The sequence below is a fragment of the Heterodontus francisci genome, chromosome 4, assembly GCF_036365525.1.
Source record: "Heterodontus francisci isolate sHetFra1 chromosome 4, sHetFra1.hap1, whole genome shotgun sequence".
Classification (NCBI taxonomy): Eukaryota; Metazoa; Chordata; class Chondrichthyes; order Heterodontiformes; family Heterodontidae; genus Heterodontus; species Heterodontus francisci.
In genome coordinates, this window is record NC_090374.1 from 108,362,423 (window position 1) to 108,386,886 (window position 24,464).

The following is a 24,464-nucleotide window of genomic DNA, read 5'->3' on the forward strand; positions in this document are numbered from 1 at the left end:
TAGCCACTCTATCACGTCCCCTCCAATTGCACTTCAAGACCAAGTGACAGTGGTAGAATGGATGAGCCGCTACTTCCCCCAGCTCTATGTTGGGAGGCCTTTGGCTGTTGTTTTTGACCCCATCACAAACTGTAGTTTCTTGTCACTGACTCCCCTACCTGGAAATACACTCTGGCTGAACAAGACTTCTTATAGCCTCAGTGCCTGTTCAAACTGAGCTGAGTTGAGCTTTGAATCCCACAGTATAACCATTACCAAGACCACCCGTACCACTTCTGCAGTATCACTCAGCTCCATGCTTATTTCAGCTTCTTAGGTAATACTGTTATACATCCTTTAGCACCTTTAGACTTGATTAACTGCAATGCTCACCTTGCTGTTTTCCCATCCTTCACAACTCTGTGCCCATGTGGATTTCTGCATTAAGTTGGAGTCACCTATCACCCATATCATTACTAATCTATGCTGGCTCCCTTTTCAACGATCTTTAAATTTTAAATACTTCTGCCTTCAAATTGCTGCAAGACCTTGCCTTCATCTATCCAATTTCCTCCAGACATGTACCTCCCTCCCACTTTCTGCATGCTCTGGTCCTCTGACTAATGTGGGCAAGGTCTCCCTTTGCCGCATCATTGGTGGCCGAGTCTTCAGCCATCTTGAGCTCCTTCCCTAAATTTCATCACCTTTCAAAATCTTCAAGATTAACCTTTGAAAACAAACTTTTAGTCACCCCTCTAAATTTCTTCTTTCCTGTGTCAGAATTATTTCATTTCTATGTTTTGAAGTGATTTTACAGATTTCAGTTTTGCCTTGCATATTCTCTCGGATGCAATCAGGCTGGTCACTCCTATGAACAGTCCAAGCAACTTGTGTTCAGGAGCGTATCTCTAGTGCCTAATATCTAAACGTATGATAGCATAAACCAGGTGTGCAACATTAGTACCCACTGTGATCCAAACTGGTTATTGTGGGCTGAATTTTAACAGCTCTCTGACATTGGGGGTTGTGGCAGGGGGCCCAGAAAATTCTTCCGGGAGAGGCCCGACACGGCCCCTGACGCCAAAAAGGTCCCGCTGCATTTTACCGGCGGCGGCGAGGCCTTGGTGCGGCCCACCACTCGCGTCGATGTCTTCATCTGGATATGCTAATCATATTAAAAGTAATGAATAAACACTTACCTGGTAGCGACGGCTGTCCCACACCGATATTCCAGCCGCTGGCCAGAACTCCCAATGCCTTCGGACCTCCATGTGGAGGTCCAAGGTGTGACACTGGTGGGGAGGGGGAGGAGTGAAATTTGCAGGGCGGGGTTGGGGGGAAAACCGCTCAGATTGGTTGTAGGGATGGTGGGAAGGGGTTGAGGGTCGAAGGTGCTGAAGGTGGGGGGGGGGGGGATGGTGAAAGTTCGGCGTATTAAAAAGTGGTTTTCTAGAGGTGTAGGTCACTTTATTTATTGAGAACTCAGTGGGGGTGTGAAAGGGGATTCAAAGTTAAAATAAAATATTATTTACAATTTTCGTCCAGCAGGACCTTTAAATTAAACTGCAGGGCTTGAGGCCCTTTTAAAAATGGTGCTGCGCTTGCGCGATGGTGTCGGGTGCCATTGCCGGGAACGGAGTGGCCACCCCCTCTAGGTCATCAGGGGCGGCTGTCCTGCCCCCCTCCATTTAAATGAGCCCCCACGCGAAATATTGCAGGGGCTCAGTGGCACACAAGTCGCGCGTGCGCCACGCCTTTCAATAACGGCGACGAGTTTATAAAATTCAGCCCTGTGTCTTTCACACGTGCTATCACATGCATTTCTTCAATCTTTTTGAAGACATTGAAACATTTGACAAGACAAGGTGAGATATGATTCTTTAAAGTATTTTATTTCACAGACAGCAAATTGATGTACAGTAAAAACGCATTCCATTTACTTGGCTCAATCTCACTTGTCATCTCAATATGGAAAAAATAATGAACCATATGTTGTGTCTCTTTTGTGCCCTGACTGACGTGTTTTGGCAGCAGCTTTCTTTCTGATTACTACTGAGAGCAAAAATTGAATGCAAAAATTTTAGCTTCCACCTCTGGGACTCAAGTACACACCTTACAGTCTCTGTTTAAAACCTGTCTGTCTCGTCCCATCTCTTTGTTTAATTTTCACTCTCAGAAGCAGAGCGGAAATGTCTCTGGCATCATATGCAGTAATGCATCAGTAGGCCTGTTGTCCAAACTGCATACACTTTCCCAGGACTATATTTGTTAAATGAACCATGCCCACATGAATAGAATTGTTGCTATCACAGTGGTTGTGAGTATTGGCCACCTGTGACAAGATGCCGAGTTGTTCAATGTCTTTTGGTGATCCTGGCTAAAGGGCGTGGAATGAGACAAGAGATTCCCAGTGTATAAATTTGAAATGGATTGAGTCATGACATCCGCCAACATGGCATGTTTGGCTTTAATGTCTGTGGCCTTTCTTTGTGTAAATTCACTTTGTTTTAAAGTATGACATTTTAAGTGTTCAATTCCAAAATCCTTTCCGTGAAGAAAAATATGTTCAAAAATAGCAAAATGTGATGAATGCTTTGTGCTATTTCATACATTAAAGGCACTGTACGAGTGAAAATGTTTGTAGTAGTTCTTGTAGTTGTAACAGTAAATATGAATTTGTAGCATATTGCAATTTTCGGGGTGACCTGCTCAAGGTTTCTTAGGAATCTCCTAACTGTTGAAAGAGCCTAATTGAGCTGTTAAATATTTGCTGTTGGGTAGCTAGAATTAAAAACACAGTTTACTGCATTAATTTGTCTGTGAACTTTCAATTACACTACTATTCAAATTTGGGAACAGTTGCTCTAAAATCTGTCAGTATTTTTAGGGTAGTAGAATTTTTTCCATATGTCCTGACTGACATCAATAATCGCATTGGTATTTGTATATTTTCTTTTGATAGACCAATGAACCATTTAAATATACTTGACGAATAATCCTTAGCCTACTGCATTCAAATTATGATTGTGTAGTTTAATGTCTATTCACCAGATTAGAGGGTTGTTTCCAGTAGGGTGGGTAAATCTGATTATAAGTATTTGCACGTGCCAGCACAGACCAGTTGGTAGAATGGCCTGTTCGTGTTATTATATTTCTATATATTTCTATGAAATTGTTTAATTACACACAACTGCAAAATGTATAGAATCCAACACTTGTGGTGTATTCAGTTGGTTTCACTTTGTAATGACTGGTAAATTTGGATTCATAACTTTGCTTAATTGGATATACCTTTTTCTGTGCTTTTTTTTTTAGCCAGATGAATTATATTTTGATGAAGGAGACGTTCTTTACATTTCTGATATTGTAAGTTCTTGATCAATTATATATCTTTGTATGTTTAATTCTAGATTTATTGATTTACTGGGTAACATAATTTTTTTATTTTATTTTAAGAGTGATCCCAATTGGTGGAAAGGAACTTGTCGAGGCCGAACAGGATTAATTCCAAGTAACTATGGTAAGCGTAGGGATTATTCTTCAACTCATTTTAATAATTGGCTGACAATAGCTGAGATATTAATGAAGTGTTTGAAATAGGCGCAAACTTACCAAACCCTAGCACACTTATTAATACCTCATCTATCTGCAGGCCGAGAACTAGAATCTAGGTCTAAATATTCTGAGGTTCGTTCAGAAAATCTTCCTATTTATATTGCAACTAATTTCATAAGGAGTGGGGTTGACCTGCTCACCCCTGTCGTCTTCCTCCCATAGATTTCCAAATTAACCAAATTTGTGATGGTCACAGTCATAAACAGAACCCCAAAATGTGTTTTTTTTTTCGTTGAGGGAAGGACAATTTGGGTTCTATCAATAATCTGGAGTTATTACTTCAAGTTAAAATATTGTATGTTTATTGATCATTAAACCTATCCTTTCATACCTTTTTAATCTTCAGCATAAGTTTTCAGATTTTCTTTACCAATTGGGTCTGCTTTCAAAATCTTAATTCCAGATTATCTAAAGTGATATCTGTGCTTCTATTACATCTGCATTGTTTGTTTCCTGGGAAACTGCTCAAATCCTATACGTAAAGTGAAAGAGTCGAGAAAGAGAGGGATGTTGAACAAATCCCTCCATGGGTCGGAGATGCTTTTTAAAGTTAAACCCAGACAGACCTGAAATGTTCCCTTTCTGCTTAACATGCTGGATTCTTTCCAATTCTCCGTTTTTTGTGAGGATTTAATGGCCATTAGTTGTAACTTAGTGTTCTGAGAAATATGTATGACATTTAGTTTGTGTTCACGTGAAAATTAATTTCTAATTCCCTCTACAGTGGCGGAGCATGTAGAGTCGATTGACAACCCATTGCATGAAGCTGCCAAGCGCGGTAAGTAATATTTGCAAAAGTAAATGATAAATACAAGCTGAAATTTCTATCAACTTCACTCATAATCCTTGAAAATTTCTTCAAGTGCAATACGTTGAAGAGATCCCCCCAATGTGTTTATAATTGCAACTTCGGTATTTCTGTGAAACAATTACAATTTAACTAGAATTATTTCTAGACAAGATCAGTATGTTCTCCGCCCAACTAGAAAGGAGGCATTGCTCGATCTGTTGCTGGGGAATGATGTGGGCCAAGTGATCCAAGTGTCTGTAAGGGACCACCGTATCATAAGGTTTAGACTCGTAATGCAGAAAAGCAAGGAACGAAAAAATATAGAATGTCCAGATTGGAAGAGGGTTAATTTCAATGTAATGAAAAGGGATCTAGCCAGAATAAAATGAAACCAAAGACTGACAAGAAAAACTGTAACAGAACAATGGGTTATCTTTAAGGAAGAGCTGCTTCAGGTACAGAGTATGTACATTACAACAAGGGCAAAAGGTAGGAGAGCCAAAAACATGGCTCCTTGGATGACTAGGGAGGTGGAGATCATAATGAAACAACAAAGGAGGGTATATGATGCATGTCAGGTGAATTCTTCAATTGAGAACCAGGCTATTTAAAATAAGTTGAGAGGGGAGGTGAAGAAGAGAATGAGAATAGAATAGCAGTCAACATAAACGGAAACCCAAAAATCTTCTACCGGCATGTAAATAGTGTTGCACCCGCTCAAAGTGGGGGTGTGCGGTGGAGGAAGGTGGAGGTGCTGTGGGCGGTGGTATGTTGTATTTATTAAGACATCCTGTTTGTCAGTTGCAGTAGCATAAAGAAGTGATAACGTTGATACTTCAGGCACAGTTTGGCCCTCTCCTGGTCCATTGTCTTTATTGGAGTAAAAACAAAATACTGCGGATGCTGGAAATCTGAAATGAAGACAAGAAATGCTGGAACCACTCAGCAGATCTGGCAGCTGAAGAAGAAGAAGGGTCACTGACCCGAAATGTTAACTCTACTTCTCTTTCCACAGATGCTGCCAGACCTGCTGAGTGGTTCCAGCATTTCTTGTCTTTATTGGAGTGTTTGGTTGTGAATTGACTTTTAAGAGAAAAAGCTAACTGATGGTATATTTACAAACAATTAATATTAAACACAGAATGTTGAATAGCCAAAGTGATATATAAAGAAAAATAAAAAAGGGGTGTGGGTTGATTTCTTGGGGGACTCGCACCTTCCCCTCCTAAAAGATATGTCTCTGACATTAATCCATGTAAGGCTTTCCTGACGGGGTATAGCAAAGTTTATCACATGAGATATTATACCAGAATACAATTAATGTAAAAGAATGCAAGGAACCCAGTAACAACTGGTTGGGCAACACGAATATTAACGCGTTTGATATTAACCTTCGGTATTGTCTATACGTGCTTCATTGCATACATGTACAAAATACAAATCAAGAATAGCTTCAGTTTTGAGGAGCAATCATAAGTTCTATTCTTCTAAGTTCTATCCTATTTCTACAACCTCTTCAAAATTTATCAAATATCTTTTATCCCGCAAGGGAACTGTTTGATAATAAATATCGATAGAGATCACACAAAGAGATTATTAGTAATACCCAATTGCAGTAGGCTCTTAACCTATACTTACATGAAGCAAACTTTCGCCGTATTGTTTCTGGGTATGGCAAGGTGCTTTCCAGGGATACATGCATATCCCTGAAAAGTTGGTATCCTGCATCTCTAGATCTTCTTACAAACTTAAGCTGCATGAATGATGGCAACATGATTCTCCACAACATTTACATTCATCTTGTTTTTAAACAAAGGGAAATGTCTGAGCAATATGCGGGGTTCCCGCTGGACCGGCGGTCAACCACTGGAATTCTTCGGGTTCATAATCATACTGTTAGTTCCTGTCAACTAACTCCCATATGAAACAAAACTGTCTCTAGATGTAGATGACCCTCCTAGGATGCTGCTCTCTTATGCTGCTGCTGTTCACTACTGGACTGGCTGATGAAACAGTTGTGGCTGTACAAAATGTTGCACTGCTGGATATTGCCACTGTTGGGCTGTAGGCAGGTAATGAGGTTCCGGCTGGTGACGAATGAGAGGCAATATAATTGAGACATACAAGATTCTGAAAGGGCTTGATAGGGTAGAAGCTGAGAGATTGTTCCCACTGGTCAGGGAATCTAGAACACGAGGACACAGTCTCAGGATAAGCGGTCAATCATTCAGGACGGCGATGAGGAGAAATTACTTCACTCATACCCAAGTGCTCTACTTGACCATTATCCCCTGGGTGACAGTGTTATGTGGGATTTTCCAATTTTGCTGTACAGATGGAGTTGGGTGAATAAGTGATTCTCAAATTCTCATCCCTGGTCATGGTGTATTTTCCTGGGGAATCTGAACCGTAGCGTAGCGTCATTGAACAACTTGTCAGCTGCTGTCTTGGCTGATTTATTGGTGGTCGGGTAAGCTTGTGCAAATCTTGTGTAATGATCCATGATCACCAATATGTATTTGTATCCCCCTGTACTCTTCTGTAGATGGAGGAAGTCTAGAGAGACAAGTTCGAAGGGCTCAGTGGTGATGATTGAGTTGAGTGGTGCTTTGGGAGGGGTGTTGGGTTTCCGTCGTTTGACATGTACAAGATCGAATGGTGTAATGTTCGATATCTTGTTGCATATGTGGTCAGTAAAAGTGATCTCTGACGAAACTAGCCACATAGTTGGCTCATGGTGTCCTATTTCTTCATGTCGTCGTTGAAGGACTAGGTTGTGGCACTCAGCTGGACATACTATCTGTAGACGATTTGCAAGTCTCCTGGGTAAGATGCCATTTTTAAGCACTTCCACTCATGAAGGAGGTTGATAGCCTTCCCATGTAATCTGCGTCTCACATTCCTACTGATAGATGAACCCTGCTGTTTTGTCTAGAGTATGGGGTGATGGTTGGGACTGGCTCTTGGGCATCCTTATCTCCTTCCTGGTGAGCAGTTATAAGGGAGTGAAGGGGGCTGCCCCTTCATCTGGTAGGTCTAACGATCGGGTAGCCAGGGCACTCAACCAGGCTGGAACACTGTTGGATTGCACTTGTATTGCCCTTTCCGTTGCTCAAATCATTAGTGGTGAGATTTCCATAGTGCAATCTTCCCGCTATTTGTCAAAGTCTACAGGCATTCTAAAAAGAGAGGCTGCCACACTTCTTACTCAGGATAAGGAGTCGATCATTTAGGACTGGGGTGAGAAGAAATTACTCAAAGGATTGTGAATCTTTGGAATTCTCTACCCCAAAGGGTTGTGGACGCTCCATCGTTGAATACATTTAAGGCTCGGATAGACAGACTTTTGGTGTCTCAGGAAATTGAGGGATATGGCGAGTGGGTGGGAAAGTGGAGTTGAAGCCTAAGATCAGCCATGATAATATTGAATGGCGGAGCAGTCTCGATGGGCCATATGGTCTACTCCTCCTATTTCTTGTGTCCTTGTGTACCAGGGAGGTACCGGATGGTGAAATTGTAATCTGCCAGTTCGGCTACCCATCGCTGACATGTTGTGTTCAGCTTTGCTGTAGAGAGGGCATAAGTAAGTGGATTATTGTCAGTGTATATGGTGAAGGAGGCTGCGAATTAGAGGCAGTCTCTAAATTTTTCAGTCACTGCTGGCTTCAAAGCTAGAAATTCTAGCTTTCCCGAGTGTAAGTTGTAGTTCATCTCCAAAGGACTGAGTGTTCGGGATCCGTAGCCTATGACTCACCCCTTACCCTTTTTCTCTTGTTATGGTACCGCACCAAGGCGCTCATTCGAAGCATCTCTGTACAGGATGAAAGGCTCTTTCTAGTCTGGAAAACCTACAACTGGTGGGGCTGTAAGGTAGTTCAGCAACACCCCTAGGACTTTTTGATGGACTTCCATCCAACTGATGCGCTGGTGTGATGGGACTTGACTGTTGTTTGTGCTCACTGCCTTTCCCCAAAGTTTCTTTATCGCCATTGGTGGGGGTTTCTCTTCAGTCCTCTTACTGGACTTTTGTAGTAGTTGGTGCAGGTGCTTAGCAATGTTTAAGAAGTTAGGGATGTATTGACGGTATTATCCTAACAAAGCAAGAAGCTTCCTTACATCGTCCGCAGTTGTTCGTTGCTTGTGACGGAGGCCCGCAACTGCAGCTGTCTCTGCAGGATCTATCTTATAGCCTTCACTTGAGATGATCTACCATTACTTGACCTCACGTTTGAACAAAGAACATTTGCTGGGCTTTAGCTTAATTGCTTGTTGCTGAAGTCATCTCAGAACTTGCTTGAGATCCATGATGTGCGTCTCAAGGGAGTTACTGTACGCTACAACATCGTCCAAAGATACAATCTCAACTTTTCTTATCAGGTCATTAAGGCATGACTCCATACATCTTTGAAAATCTGTGGATGCATTTGTTAAACCAAAGAGAATGCATTGCCATTCGTGTAAGCCCCATGGGGTGATGAAGGCACTTGCTGCTCAACTTTCTTCTGCAACAAAGCCTTGGTGGTAGGCTTTCCCCTGGACCAGGGTGGAAAAGCATGAACTTCCCCCAAGATTGCCCAAGAGATCCTAAACCGAGGTATTGACTGCCCGTCTGGTATTGTTTTGTTATTGAGGTCACAATAGTCTATGCAGAGGTGAAAGGTCCCATCTTCTATACGCATACGAGTGGGGACGAATAGAGTGACTCAGACTTGATGATCCAGCCTCGATTTATCAAATCTTGAAGGGAGGCTCTGAACTCTCTGTACAGTGGTGGGGGGGTGGTGGGTAGACATGTATGCCTTCTGCACAGGCTGATCATCTTTTGAGACGAATATGCATCTAAAGGTCATTAATGCCTCCTAGGCCATTCTTGTCCCTTGCAAATGCTCCTGCCTCAACCAGATAACAGCCTGACATTGATCTTCTGTTAAAAGATCCACAGGAGGCAACCAACTCTCAACCTTGTCCTCCTGTACTGGTTTTGGACAGTCAGCGTCAGAAATTTTTTTATCTGGTGTTGCTGTACCCTGCAAAGTTTCAATTGCGTCAACCATTTGTAGGGACTTAGCAGAGTAATGATCTTCTGGTAGATGTCTAAAATGAATTGGCCATGGTGTTTAAGGCTGTCTGAATTCCTGGTTCCCAATGTCCAGTCTCCTTGGGGGTGTCCCTTTGTACTGTACCGTCGATCCTGCTCACCCCAGATCCTACCACTCTCTGCCACTACCACTTACGTTCTGTCGCCTTGAAGAGTGCTTCATCACATCGTCACATGACAGATACTGATGCTCATCCCTGCCTTTGTTGTCCAGGAATGTGCACACCCGTCCCTTCATGGGCGGCAAAATTTGTTGCACCCGCCAGAAGATGTGGGTGGGAGGAGATGTACTGTATTTGTCAGAGACAAAAGAAAAGCAGGAGAGACACAATTTGTCAGTTGGAGTAGCATAAAGAAATGATGAAGTTGCTACTTCTGGCACAGTTTGTCCCTCTCCTGGGCAGACTGGTCCATTGTCTCTGTGGGGGTGTTTGGTTGTTAATTGATTTTTTAAGAGAAAAAGTTAATAGGTATATTTACAACCAATTACATATTAAACACACAATGTTGAATAAGCAAAGTGAGATATAAAGAAAAAAATGGGGGTGGGGGGGGGGAGGGCGGGCTGATTTCTTGGGAGCTCGCAGTAGTAACCAGGTAGTCGGAGGTGGAGTGGGACTTATTAGGGCCAAAGAGGGTAATATAGGCTTAGAAGCGCAGGGCAAGGCTAGAATACTTAAGTACTTTGTATCAGTGTTTACTAAGAAAGAGGAATCTAAGGTGGGCATAAAAAAAATCCCATGGCACTTGTCAAAGAAAGGCAGCAGAGTTCTTAAGGTATCCTGGCCAGCATTTACCCTGAACAAACCGAGTCAAAATAGATTATCTGGTCCTTTATCTTATTACTGTGTGGGGCTACGGTGTGTGAAAACTGATTCCACATTTCCCTACAGTCAACAGTGATTAGGGGCGGCACAGTAGTTAGCACCGCAGCCTCACAGCTCCAGCAACCCGGGTTCAATTCTGGGTACTGCCTGTGCGGAGTTTGCAAGTTCTCCCTGTGACCGCGTCGGTTTTCGCCGGGTGCTCCGGTTTCCTCCCATAGCCAAAAAAACTTGCAGGTTGATAGGTAAATTGGCCATTATAAATTGCCCCTAGTATGGGTAGGTGGGAGGGGAATTGAGGGAAGGTGGGGATGGGAATATGGGATTAATATAGGATTAGTATAAATGGGTGGTTGATGGTCGGCACAGACTCGGTGGGCCGAAGGGCCTGTTTCAGTGCTGTAACTCCAAAGTAAATAAATAAAATAAATAAATAAATTAGACTTCAAAAGTCCTTAATTAGCTGTGAATCTCTAGGATATCCTGAGGACATTAAAAGTACTACATAAGTACAAAGTTTTTCTTTCTTTAGGGTTTGACACTGCATTGAAAGTAGCTGCATTTATTGTAACAGCATTACAATGTTATAACTGGTTTTAATAAGTGTTCTGGGCACACACTTTTAAAACTTATTCAGAATGGATTTGGAATGATCTCATCTCTGGAGATCCCCAGTTGGAGCCAGGTAATTTTATGATACTGGCTGCTGGAACTACTACTGCAGCTAGCAATATCAGATTGGTATAAACTCTGTTTTTAATGTTAAAAATTGAAATCGTAGAGTCAGCACAGAAGGAGGCCATTCGGCCCATTGAGTCCATGCTGGCTATCAGCAAAAGCAATTTAGCTGTCTCACTCCACTGCCCTTTCCCTGTAGCCCTGCAGATTTTTTTTTTTATCGTCAGGTGCTTATCCAATTCCCTTTTGAAAGCCATGATTGCATCTGCCTCCACCACCCTCTCAGGCAGTGTATTCCAGATTGTAACTACTGGCTGTGTAAAAATATTTTTCCTCATGTCACCTTTGGTTCTTTTGCTGATCACCTTAAATCTGTGTCCTCTCAACACTTCACCAATGGGAACAGTTTCTCTCCATCTACTCTAAATAGGCCCCTCATGATTTTGAAAGCCTCTATCAAACTTCCTCTCAATCTTCTCTTCTCAAAAGAGATCAATCCCAGCTTCTCCAAGCTATCCACATAACTAAAGTCCCTCATCCCTGTGGCAATTCTTGTAAATCTTTTCTGCACCTTCTCTAAAGCCTTCATATCCTTCCTAAAGTGCAGTGCCCAGAATTGGACCAAATACTCTAGTTGAGGCCAAACCACTGTTTTATAAAGGTTCATCATAACTTCCTTGTTTTTGTACTCTATGCCTCTATTTATAAAGCCCAGGATCCCATATGCTTTTTTAACCACTTTCTCAACTTGCCCTGCCACCTTCAACAATTTGTGTATTTATGCCTCCAGGTCTCTCTGTTCCCGTACCCCCTTTAGAATTGTAGCCTTTAGTTTATATTGCCTTTCCTCGTTCTTCCCACAAAGATGAATCATTTCGTATTTCTCTGCAAATTTCATCTGCTGCATGTCTGCCCATTCCACTAGCCTTCCTATGTCCTCCTTGAAACCAATCACTATTCTTCTCATAATTTGTAATACTTCTAAGTTTTGTGTCATCTGCAAATTTTGAAATTGTGCACTGTACACCCAAGTCTAGATCATTAATCTGTATCAAAGAAAGTAGTGGTCCTCGTGCCGACCCCTGAGGAAACCAGTCTTAAAAAAAAAAAATTGTTCACCACTACTCTCAGTTGCCTGTCTCTCAGCCAACTTCATATCCGTTCTGCTACTGTCCTTTTTATTCCATGGTTTTCAATTTTACTGGCAAACCTATTATGTGGCACTTTATCAAAAGCCTTTCGAAAGTCCATTTACACCATATCAACCGCATTACTCTCAACAACCCCCTTAATTAATCCACACTTGTCCAAGTGACTGTTAATTTTGACCCAGAATAGCAGGCTGGATTTTACCAGCCCTCTGAAGACAGGCTGGGAGACAGGGACTGTCAAATGGTGAGGGAAGGCAGGGGGTGGAGTGCCCGTCATCTTCCCGTTACCATGCCATTTTGCTAGTGGCAGGGAAGATGGCGGCCAGTACTCCTGCCCAGAAGCCAATAGAGCCACTGAAGTGATCAATTAAGAGCCTCTTCCTGCCACCGCCAGGAGGGCCCTCTGCTGCGTGGGGTAACTGCCAAGTGAACCCTGGTGGCCTCCCTGTGGGCTCAGTGGGGAGGGTGGGGGCCTTCTATTCGGACATTCTTCGGCCCACAGAAGGGCCCCCTGGTGGCTACCCTCACGGCAATGGAACTGTCTGCCCTTACCAACCCTCTTTCTCCCACCCTCCCTCACCATCCCAACCCCTTGCCGGGGTCTCCCTGACTGCCTCCCCTCCTCAAGCACCTCCAGAACCCACTTACCTGGTTGGGAGGGTGACTTCCTTCCATGGCATCCTCCTCTTCCAGATGCAGTTCCAGTAGTGGCCACCATTCCCGGTGGCAGCACTGAGCTATCAGCTCTCCGATTGGCCAGCAGCTCTAGGGGGCGGGTGGCTGGCCTTCAAAGGGACGGCAGCCAATTAGTTACCTCGCCCCCATAAAATGCAGGCCTGGGTTTTACAGGTGACTGAGGCAGGATTGCCCATGGCTAACCAGCCTTTTGTCTGGACCCCCGCTACAAGAATAAAATTCAGCCTTTCGTTTCTAAAAGCTTTCCCTCTTCTGAGTTTAAACTGACTGGCCTCCAGTTGCTTGGTTTATCCTTGCACTCTTATTTGAACAAAGGTGTAAAATTTGCAATTCTCCTGTTCTCTAGCACCACTATTTTCTCCCCCACCCCATATCTAAGGAAGATTGAAAAGTGATGGCCAGTTCTACCATTGCTTCCCTCAGCATCCTCAGATGCATCCCATCAGTCCTGGTTACTTAACAGCTTTAAGGATAGCCAATGAGAACAGAAAGTGCTGGAAATACTCAGCAGATCTGGCAGCATGTGTGTAGAGGGAAACAGAGTTAACATTTCAGGTCTGTGACCTTTCATCGGAACTGGCAAAAGTTAGAAATGTAACAGTCTTTGAGCAATGAAGCGGGGGGTGAAGGAGAATAAGAAGGAGGAAAGTCTGACAGGATGGGGGTGGGGGGGAAGATTAAATGACATGTCATGGAACAGAATGCAAATTGAGTTAACAATTGAGTTTAAAAAAAGAGAAAAATATATAAATTTAAAAAGAAAATGGGGCTAGCTCATTTTGTTTTTTTGATTTATTTATATATTTTATTAATCTTTTTAACTATGTGCTAGTCTTAAACTTGTTTTCGTGTTTTTGTTTTTGCACATTATTTGCTGTTCAATATTCTGCTGTTAGCACTCTCTGGATTCATGCTTTGTCTTTCATTACAATTTAGCACTTCATTTGCTTTCTGTTCCATGACATCTCTATCATTGTCTTGTCTCTTTCTCCACCGCCTCCCCCACCATCCTATCTTAGACTTCTTCCTCCTCCTCCTCCTCCGCCACCACTACTACTACTTGAGGGTTTCTGCCTCCACCACCGTTCCCGACAGTGAATTCCAGACACCCACCACCCCCTGGGTGAAAAGGTATTTCCTCATATCCCCTCTAATCCTTCTACCAATCGCCTTAAAGCTGTGCCTCCTGGTAATTGACCTCTCCACTAAAGGAAACAGGTTGTTCCTGTCTCTTCTATCGAGGCCGCTCATAATTTTGTACACCTCAATTAAGTCACCTCCAGCCTCCTCTGTTCAAAGGAAAACACCCCTAGCCTATCCAATCTTTCCTCATCGCTGCAACTTTCGAGCTCTGGCAACATTCTTGTAAACCTCCTCTGTACTCTCTCCAAAGCAATTATATCCATTCTGTAATGTGGTGAGGACAGCGGAAAAGCCCCTGGGAAGGACAGCATTACCCCTGAAATAATCAAGAGTGCCAAGCCTGCTATACTCTCAGCACTACATGAACTGCTATGCCTGTGCTGGGACGAGGGAGCAGTACCCCAGGACATGCGCGATGCCAATATCATCACCCTCTATAAAAACAAAGGTGACCGCAGTGACTGCAACAACTACCGTGGAATCTCCCTGCTCAGCATAGTGGGGAAAGTCTTTGCTCGAGTCGCTCTGAACAGGCTCCAGAAGCTGGCTGAGCGCGTCTACCCTGAGGCACAGTGTGGCTTTCGTGCAGAGAGATCGACCATTGACATGCTGTTCTCCCTTCGTCAGATACAGGAGAAATGCCGTGAACAACAGATGCCCCTCTACATTGCTTTCATTGATCTCACCAAAGCCTTTGACCTCGTCAGCAGACGTGGTCTCTTCAGACTACCAGAAAAGATTGGATGTCCACCAAAGCTACTAAGTATCATCACCTCATTCCATGACAATATGAAAGGCACAATTCATCATGGTGGCTCCTCATCAGAGCCCTTTCCTATCCTGAGTTGTGTGAAACAGGGCTGTGTTCTCGCACCCACACTTTTTGGGATTTTCTTCTCCCTGCTGCTTTCACATGCGTTCAAATCCTCTGAAGAAGGAATTTTCCTCCACACAAGATCAGGGGGCAGGTTGTTCAACCTTGCCCGTCTAAGAGCGAAGTCCAAAGTACGGAAAGTCCTCATCAGAGAACTCCTCTTTGCTGACGATGCTGCTTTAACATCTCACACTGAAGAGTGCCTGCAGAGTCTCATCGACAGGTTTGCGGCTGCCTGCAATGAATTTGGCCTAACCATCAGCCTCAAGAAAACGGACATCATGGGGCAGGACGTCATAAATGCTCCATCCATCAATATTGGCGACCACGCTCTGGAAGTGGTTCAAGAGTTCACCTACCTAGGCTCAACTATCACCAGTAACCTGTCTCTAGATGCAGAAATCAACAAGCGCATGGGTAAGGCTTCCACTGCTATGTCCAGACTGGCCAAGAGAGTGTGGGAAAATGGCGCACTGACACGGACCACAAAAGTCCGAGTGTATCAGGCCTGTGTCCTCAGTACCTTGCTCTATGGCAGCGAGGCCTGGACAACGTATGCCAGCCAAGAGCGACGTCTCAATTCATTCCATCTTCGCTGCCTCCGGAGAATACTTGGCATCAGGTGGCAGGACTATATCTCCAACACAGAAGTCCTTGAAGCGGCCAACACCCCCAGCTTATACACACTACTGAGTCAGCGGCGCTTGAGATGGCTTGGCCATGTGAGACACATGGAAGATGGCAGGATCCCCAAAGACACGTTGTACTGCGAGCTCGCCACTGGTATCAGACGCACCGGCCGTCCATGTCTCCGCTATAAAGACGTCTGCAAACGTGACATGAAATCGTGTGACATTGATCACAAGTCGTGGGAGTCAGTTGCCAGCATTTGCCAGAGCTGGCGGGCAGCCATAAAGACAGGGCTAAATTGTGGTGAGTCGAAGAGACTTAGTAGTTGGCAGGAAAAAAGACAGCGGCGCAAGGGGAGAGCCAACTTTGCAACAGCCCCGACAAACAAATTTCTCTGCAGCACCTGTGGAAGAGCCTGTCACTCCAGAATTGGCCTTTATAGCCACTCCAGGCGCTGCTTCACAAACCACTGACCACCTCCAGACGCTTATCCATTGTCTCTCGAGATAAGGAGGCCCAAAAGGAAAGGAATGTGGTGACTACAACTGTACGCAATACACCAACTGTGGCCTAACCAGCATTTTATACAGTTCCAGCATTACATCCCTGCTTTTGTATTCTATACCTCGACCAATAAAGGAAAGCATTCCATATGCCGCCTTCACCACTCTAACTATGTGTCCTGCCACCTTCAGGGACCTGTGGACATGCGTTCCAAGGTCTGTCGCTTCTTCTACCCCTTTCACTATCCTCCGGTTTATTGTGTATTCCCTTGCTTTATTTTCCCTCCTCAAATGTATTACCTCACACTTATCTGGATTGAATTCCATTTGCCACTTTTCCACCCTTCAACTAAACCATTGATATATTTCTGGAGTCTACAGCTATCCTCTTCACTATCAACTAAACGGCCAATTTTTGTGTCATCAGCAGATTTCCCAATCGTGCTCCCATATTTAAGTCCAGATCATTAATATATACCACAAACAGCAAGGGACCCGACACTGAGCCCTGTGGAATGCCACTGGAAACAGCTTTCCATTCACAAAAACATCTGTCGACTACTACCCTTTGTTTCATGTCTCTGAGCCAATTCTGGATCCAACCTGCCACATTCCCCTGTATCCCATGAGCTTTCATTTTACTGGCCAGTCTGCCATGTCAAATGCCTTACTAAAATCCATGTAGACCACATTCACTGCACCACCCTCATCAATCCTCCTTGTTACTACAAAAAAACTCAATTACTTTAGTAAGACATGACCTTTCCTTAACAACTCCATGCTGACTATCCCTGATTAATCCATTCCTTTCTAAGTGAACGTTTATCCTGTCCCTCAGAATAGGTTCTAATAATTTACCCACCAACGAGGTCAGACTGACCGGCCTATAATTATTTGGCCTATCCCTCGCCCCCTTTTTAAACAATGGTACGACGTTTGCAGACCTCCAATCGTCTGGTGCCTCTCCTGTATCTAGTGAGGATTTGAAGATGATCCTCAGCGCATCCGCTATTTCCTCCCAAGCTTTCTTTAACAACCTGGGATACAATCCATCCAGCCCTGACGATTTATCCACTTTCAAGGATGACAGACCCCCTAGTACTTCCTCTCTCATTATGCTTATCGTATCTAATATTTCACACTCCTCTTTAACTACAATGTCTATATCAGCCCTCTCCTTTGTGAAGACAGAGACAAAAAACTCATTAAGAACCCTGCCCACATCTTCTGCATCTACACATAAGTTCCCTTGTACATCTCTGATATGCCCTACCTTTTCATTAGTTATCCTCTTGCTCTTAATGTATTGATGAAACATCTTCGGGTTTCCCTTGATTTTACCTGCCAATAATTTTTCATGGCCTCTCTTTGCTTTTCTAATTTTCTTTTTTACTTCACCCCTGAACTTTCTATATTCCTCGATACTTTCTAAAGTATTAAGATTTTTGAAATAAGCTTTCTTTTTCTGCTTTAACTTACCCTGTAAGCTTCTAGATAACCAAGGGGCTCTAGATTTGGCTGTACCACCCTTTATCTTTGTGGGGACATGCCTACACTGTGCCTGTTGTATCTTGCTTTTGAATGCCTCCCACTGGCTTGCCACTGATTTTCCTTCAAGTAGCTGTATGCAGTCCACTTTCGCCAGGTCACCTCTCAGTTTCTTAAAATTTGCCTTCCCCCAATTTAGAACTTTTACTTCTGTTTTATCTTTGTCCTTTTCCATGATTATGCTAAAGCTTACTATATTATGGTCACTATCTCCAAAATGGTCACCCACTGTTACTTCCTCCACTTGCCCAGCTTCATTACCGAAGACAAAATCTAGAATTGTGTCCCCTCTCGTTGGGCTTGTTACGTGCTGGCTAAAAAAGTTCTCTTGAACATAGTTCAAGAATTTAGTCCCCTTTGTGCCCTTCACACTGTTTATATCCCAGTTGATATTGGGGCAGTTGAAATCTCCAACTATTATTGCCCTATAGTTTTTGCACTCAGAAATTTGCCTATATATTTCTTCTTCTACCTTGCCCTCACTATTTTGGGGGTCTATAGTACACTCCTACACGTGTGGCTGCCCCTTTTTTATTTGAGTTCCACCCATATGGCCTCATTTGACAGTTCATTTAGCATATCATCCCTCCTCAAAGCTCTTATTCATTCCTTAACTAATGATGCTACACCCCCTCCTTTTTTTTATCTCCCTCTCTATCCTGCCTGATAACTCTGTATCCAGGGATGATGAGTTGCCATTCTTGCCCCTCTTTAAGCCATGGCCTCTGTCTCCATGTGTAGATGCCCTTTTTGATCCCTGATCAGCCCTACCCCTCTTCTTACTACCCTTTTACTATTTAAACGCCTATCGAATACTTTTGGAGTCTCTCTATGCTAGCTGCCAGTCTCTTATACACTGTCTTTGGTTCTATTTCCTTTTGCACTTCCCCTCTGGATTTCCTATATTCAGCCTGGTTCTCACTTGTATTATTAACCTGACATTAGTCATTCGCACCCTTTTTTTGCTGCTTCTTGCTCTCGCTCTCTTTCGTCATCCAGGGACACTGGCTTTGGTTGCCCCACCTTTCCCCCTCATGGAATGTACCTCAGCTGGACCCGAACAATCACCTCTTTAAAGGCAGCCCATTGTTCCACTATAGTTTTGTCTGCCAATCCTTGATGACAGTTTACACAAGACAGATCTGTTTTCAAGCCACTGAAATTGGCCCTGCTCCAATTAAGTATTTTGTTCTAGATTGCTTCTTGATCTTTTCCATAGATAACCTAAACCTTATGATACTATGATCAATGTTCCCTGAAGGTGCCCCTACTTGCATTTGATCCACTCGACACACCTCATTCCCCTAGAACCAGATCCAGCAACGCTTCCTTTCTTATTTGGCCAGAAACATACTGGACAAGAAAATTCTCCTGAACACACTTCAGAAACTCTTCCTATTTTATATTATTACTATCCCAGTCTATATTAGGAAAATTAAAGTCCCCCATTATCGCTACTCTATAGTTCTTGCACCTGTCTATAATTTCCCTGCAAATTTATTCCTCTATATCTTTACCATTATTTGGCGATCTATAGAATAATGCCAGTTGAGTGATAAAACCTCTATTGTTCCTTAATTCTAACCAAATATATTCCGTCCTTGACCGCTCTATGACACCCTCCCTCTCCAACACTGTAATATTCTAAATCAATACTGCCACCCCTCCTCGTTTCTTTCCTTTCCTGTCTTTGCTGAACATTTGGGCTGAATTTTCCTGGCCCCATGGTGGCAGGCTTGGAGGAGGTAGGGCCAGGAAAATAGAGGGGAGCTGCAGCAGGATGGCTCCCCGATGCTTTCCCACTACCGGGGAAGTATCCCGGGAAGTGGATCAGCTGTCCACTCCACGAAGGCAGGCAGCCAGTTAGCACAGTTAAGGTGCCAGTTAGGGGTGATTTTTGAGGCCTCACCAGCATCTTACCACAGTTAGAGCAGGCCCCCGCCAATGGTGTGGAGGCTGCCAGTTGAATGGAGGCAGCCTCGCTGCAGCAGGCTGGGAGGCAATCAGAGTCAGAGTCTCAGTGCTGCAGCGAGTGTGCTATGTGCGTAAAAGGCCGCAGTTGCAACTGAGACCAACCCAGCGGAAGGGTCTCCCCTCATCCATATGTTTCTACCAGCCAGGATCCTTTTTATTTGCTTTCTGCTGTGCAGGTCTGCAAGAAGCCTCCATTTTGAGACACCCCCGCTGTCCCCGACCTGCCTCACCAGCGCCCACCTCTCCTGGTGAGGCTGCTGAGGCTCCAGAGTTGCTGGTCCTCTGGTTGGCTGGCTTAATTGTATGGCGAGCGCATGCTCAGGGTCCCCATTTGGTCCTGACATCAGAGTCCCAAAGCTCCGTGGCAAAATCCAGGAATTTTATTGTCCTGCTCTGCCTTTTTTGGAGTGAGGACTCCATTATCACGACAACATCATATTCCCATGGGACTATTTGCACCTGCAGCTCATCAACCTTATTCACCACACTTGGTGCGTTTACATACATGCACTGTAAATCTAATTTAGGTGTTGTTGTATTCCCTCTTCGTCTGACCCCACCCAATACCTTATTGTTTCTCACTGTAGTGCTGTCTGTCTCTCTCAATACTTTGTGCACAATGTTTCACCTTTCTAATGCTACATCCTGGTTCCCATTCCCCTTTCAAGTTGGTTTAAACCTTTCCCAACAGGACTAGCAAACAGCCTCATGATGACGTTGGCCCCAGCTCTATAGAGGTGCAACCCGTCCAGCCTGTACAGGTCCCACCTCCCCCAGAACCGGTCCTAATGTCCCAGGAATATAAAACCCTCCTTCCTGCAGCATCCCTCTAGCCACACATTCATCTGCTGTATCCCATTTCTATACTCAGCGCATTGCACCAAGAGCAATCCGGAGCACTACTCCTTGAGGTCCTGCTTATTAATCTGTTTCCTAGCTCCCTAAACTCCTGCCTGCAGGATCTCATTCCTCTTTCTACCTATGTTGTTTGTACCAATATGGACCATGACCTTTGACTCTTTACTCTCCCACCTCAGAATGTTCTGCAGGCACCAGGGAGGCGATCACGTCTGTGGCCACAGAAATGCCCGTGTATTCTCTTAAATATTGAACCTCCTATCATGTTTGCTTTCCCAATCTTTCCCCTTCCCCCTGGAGCGCCATCTATAGTTATGTGAAGTTTGTGCAAAATCTACCTAATAAGTGAAATATAGGGTGGGTAATAGTGTATTCAAAGGAAATAGTTGGTCAATAGACTTTCTGGTTAGTTGCTTTGCTCTGGCCAAACAGATGTTCTACAAAACTCCTATAGCTAAAATGTTTGTTAATTTAGGCAGACAAATGCTTGATTTTGCATTCTTCCTGTAGCTGAGAGGATGTTCAGTACAGCTCCTCTCAAGTTGTTGACTGATTTATTGTATTCTATGTTTATTGTTAAGTACTGGTGAGTCTTTTTAAAAAATAAGTTATACTCATGCCATTTAAATATTTCAGGGAATGAAAGCTGGTTGAAAGAATGTTTAGACAACAGAGTTGCAGTGAATTCTCTCGATAAAGCTGGAAACACAGCTCTCTATTGGGCATGCCATGGAGGACATATGGGTAAGGCTCTCTTGCTGCCTAAAATAAATACCTCAGAATGATATAAAAATTGTTGGAAATGCTTTTAATTTGTAAGATGGATTCAGGATTTTCAGTTGCATTTTTAAAAATGCCTTTGTTACTAACCAAAAAAACACAAAACATTTGGATCAAGTTGTTTACTTGTCTTCATTAGTTTGCACATTGTAGGCTTTATTTTTATGTATGTTTGAGTTGATTGATAAAGGTATTATACAAACAAAATGTGAAGCTTTTCGAATTAAGAAAAGCTCATTCCTTCAACCAATGCCACCAAATATAGATCGATCGTAGGAATAGGAAGGATCAGTACTCCATTGCTATTTGTGGGATTATGCAGCTTGCAAAATGGTTTTCACATTCACCTTAAATAAATGAATGCATTTCAGTAGTTGTTAAAGTGCATATATCCTACAAGTCTGCAGACCAAGAATTGGAAAATGAATTATGCTAGATGACTACTTGTCAGCCAGTGCAGACACGATGGGCCAAATGGCCTCCTTCTGTGCTGTAAATTTCTATGATTCTGTGTTTCCATGATTTGGGACCTCCTGAAAGATATGATGAGATGCTATGTTAATCTTCCTTTCATTCATCCTTGAATTTGCAGTACATGGTAGAAAAATAGATGGGCAGAATTTTTTTTGAATTGCTGTAGTCAAGAATGGATGAAGTAGATTAAGAAATGTCACCTCAATATATTGATTAACCTGTTACCTCTGATATCAGACCATTGCTTGTATATGTCTGTGAGTATACTGTGTTCAGGTGGGATTATAAGAGCTGTCATCCATGTACAGTATTTAAACCCTTGACTAAATATATCTATTAATGGAATTTTAGCTGAAATGTAGGGAAGTGCAGCTTTGACAAAAATTATGCATTTAGCTTGGTATTGACTTATTTAATTCTGTCATGGTACACATTAAAAGTTTCATTTACAGAAATTCAGTCCCAGTTAACTCAGCACATTGTTACGCTGATTGGTTGCTGAGAAGTTTGCTTGAGGAACCAAATCATTCAATTCCGAGATAAGCATGCTGGTTTCAGTTAGTTACATGTTTAATGAGCAGCTTTATTGACCTACCCTGTTCAAATTAATGAGTTTCATTTGAAGGCTGTTAGTGCAGTTATCAGACTGAAACCTGTGAGGTTAATAAGAAAAGCCATACCACATATAAAGTAAATATAGCCATGGTTTGCAACACTATGTAGTGCTAAAACAATTATATTTCTACTATATATAGATTTAGGGAATTACAAAAGAATGCTATTTGCTTGTCGATTACTGTTCAATAAATTTTACTTGCTGGTTTTCCTGAGCCCTGAAAAACCCAGTCAACACCGGTTAAAAATAAACTTTCTTAAGAAGGCACGTAGCCTCCTTTCAATAACCCGCCTCCTAATAGCAGGTTGGCCGCTTGCTCCTTCAGTTCAACCAGTAAGTGGGTGCTTTCAAGCAGGTTAGTTTCCTGTTGCAGATTATTAACATTTTAACAACGCCCCAAATCAAACGCAACTTTTTTTTTGGTGGGGGGCGGGGTTAAAATTGCCCCAGTATCTCACGCTTTGACGCTTTCAGCTTAATTTTAAGTTTGTTTTTAAACAAGCCAACTGCCATGTTTTAATGGAAAATGAGGATTTAGAGAGATACAGCACTGAAACAGGCCCTTCAGCCCACTGAGTCTGTGCCGACCAACAGCCACCCATTGATACTAATACTACATTAATCCCATATTCCCTACCATATCCCCACCATTCCCCTACCACCTACTTACACTAGGAGCAATTTACAATGGCCAATTTACCTATCAACATGCAAGTCTTTCGCTGTGGGAGGAAACCGGAGCACCCGGCGGAAACCCACGCAGTCGCAGGGAGAACTTGCAAACTCCACACAGGCAGTACCCAGAACCGAATCCGGGTCGCTAGAGCTGTGAGGCTGCGGTGCTAACCACTGCGCCACTTGAGGAAAAATGTAACAATTTTTTTTGTTGCCTCCAGGGATCTAATATGTAACTAACAAAAGGAATAAATAAGCAATATCTCCTTCGCCTTTGAAACAATAGTCCAGATTTTGCAGTCAGCATGAAAGAACGGCACTCGCTCACAATGCGGTCTCCTTTACATTGGAGAGACCAAACTCAGATTAGGTGACCGCTTTGCAAAACACCTCCGAAAGCATGACCCCAAGCTTCCGGTTGCTTGCCATTTCAACACTCTTTTTTTTTTTCCCCCCCCCGCCACCCGCTCTCATGCCTACATTTCTGTCTTTGGCTTGCTCCAGTGTTCTAGTGAACATCAACGCAAGCTCGAGGAGCAGCACCTGATCTTTTAATTAGGCACTCTCCAGCCTTGCGGACTGAACATTGAGTTCAATAACTTCAGAGCATGACTGGCCTTTTTTATATTTTATTTTTTAACCATGTGCTTGCTTTTCATGTAGTCAGAGCTGCTCATTATTCTGCTATTAACATTCTCTCTGGACTAATGCTTTGTCTTTCACCACAAGCATTAACACACTCTTTGCCTTTGTCCCAGGACAGCTTTGTTATTTAATCTCTCCTGCCCTATCAAACACCTTCCCCTTTGTTCTCTTCCCCCACCCCGCTCCCCTTCACTTGCTTGAAACCTAATTCTTTTCTAACCTTTGCCAGTTCTGATGAAAGGTCACAGACCTGAAACATTAACTTTGCTTCTCTCTCCACTGATGCTGCCAGACCTGCTGAATATTGCCAGCACTTTTTGTTTTAATTTTAGATTTCCAGCATCTGCAGTATTTTGCTTTTATTTTAGCTAGTTGAACTCCAGCAGTGCCCTTATGTACAAATTCAAGTCTTGGTTTTGGCATTCAGCACTCTGCATTTTAGGCTGATTCATCTGTGTACTTGTATAACTGTGATTTAAAATGTGACTTTTTAAATCTAGAAATCGTGAAAATTCTGCTTTCCCAGTCAAATATTGAATTAGATCAACAGGTAAGATGATTATGCTTTAAATTTATAATTGGGTGTCAGAAATATTGTGCAAAGTTCTGATCCGTAGATAGATCAACAGTTTCTGCAGGGATTTTTAACTCCTTAGAATACAGTTTGGAGCTGAATTCTATAACTGAGCCACAAACGTGCTGCATTTTGCATAGTTCCATTGCTCAGTTTGATAGACAACTGAGTAACTGAGAGGGGAGCTAGATTGGAAAAATGCTGAATTGTATTTTAAGCTTGTTTGGAATCTTTGGAGAGGCAAAATTTTGCTTCATAGCCACAGAATAGAGCAGAGCCATTGAGGTACTGTTATACTTTGAAAGGATAGAATTGATCCGAAGATCAGTATGGCGTAAT

General features: G+C 43.1%; 1 protein-coding gene across 1 annotated transcript in view; it reads left to right on the top strand.

The window, feature by feature from the left end:
- Positions 1-24,464, top strand: part of ostf1 (osteoclast stimulating factor 1) — a 95,181-nt gene that overhangs the window by 45,455 nt on the left and 25,262 nt on the right. Inside the window, exons 3-7 of the mRNA XM_068029978.1 lie at positions 3,295-3,345; positions 3,436-3,499; positions 4,319-4,372; positions 20,998-21,105; positions 24,052-24,101. Coding sequence (XP_067886079.1) covers positions 3,295-3,345; positions 3,436-3,499; positions 4,319-4,372; positions 20,998-21,105; positions 24,052-24,101 — 327 coding nt within the window. The remainder of the gene's footprint in view (positions 1-3,294; positions 3,346-3,435; positions 3,500-4,318; positions 4,373-20,997; positions 21,106-24,051; positions 24,102-24,464) is intronic.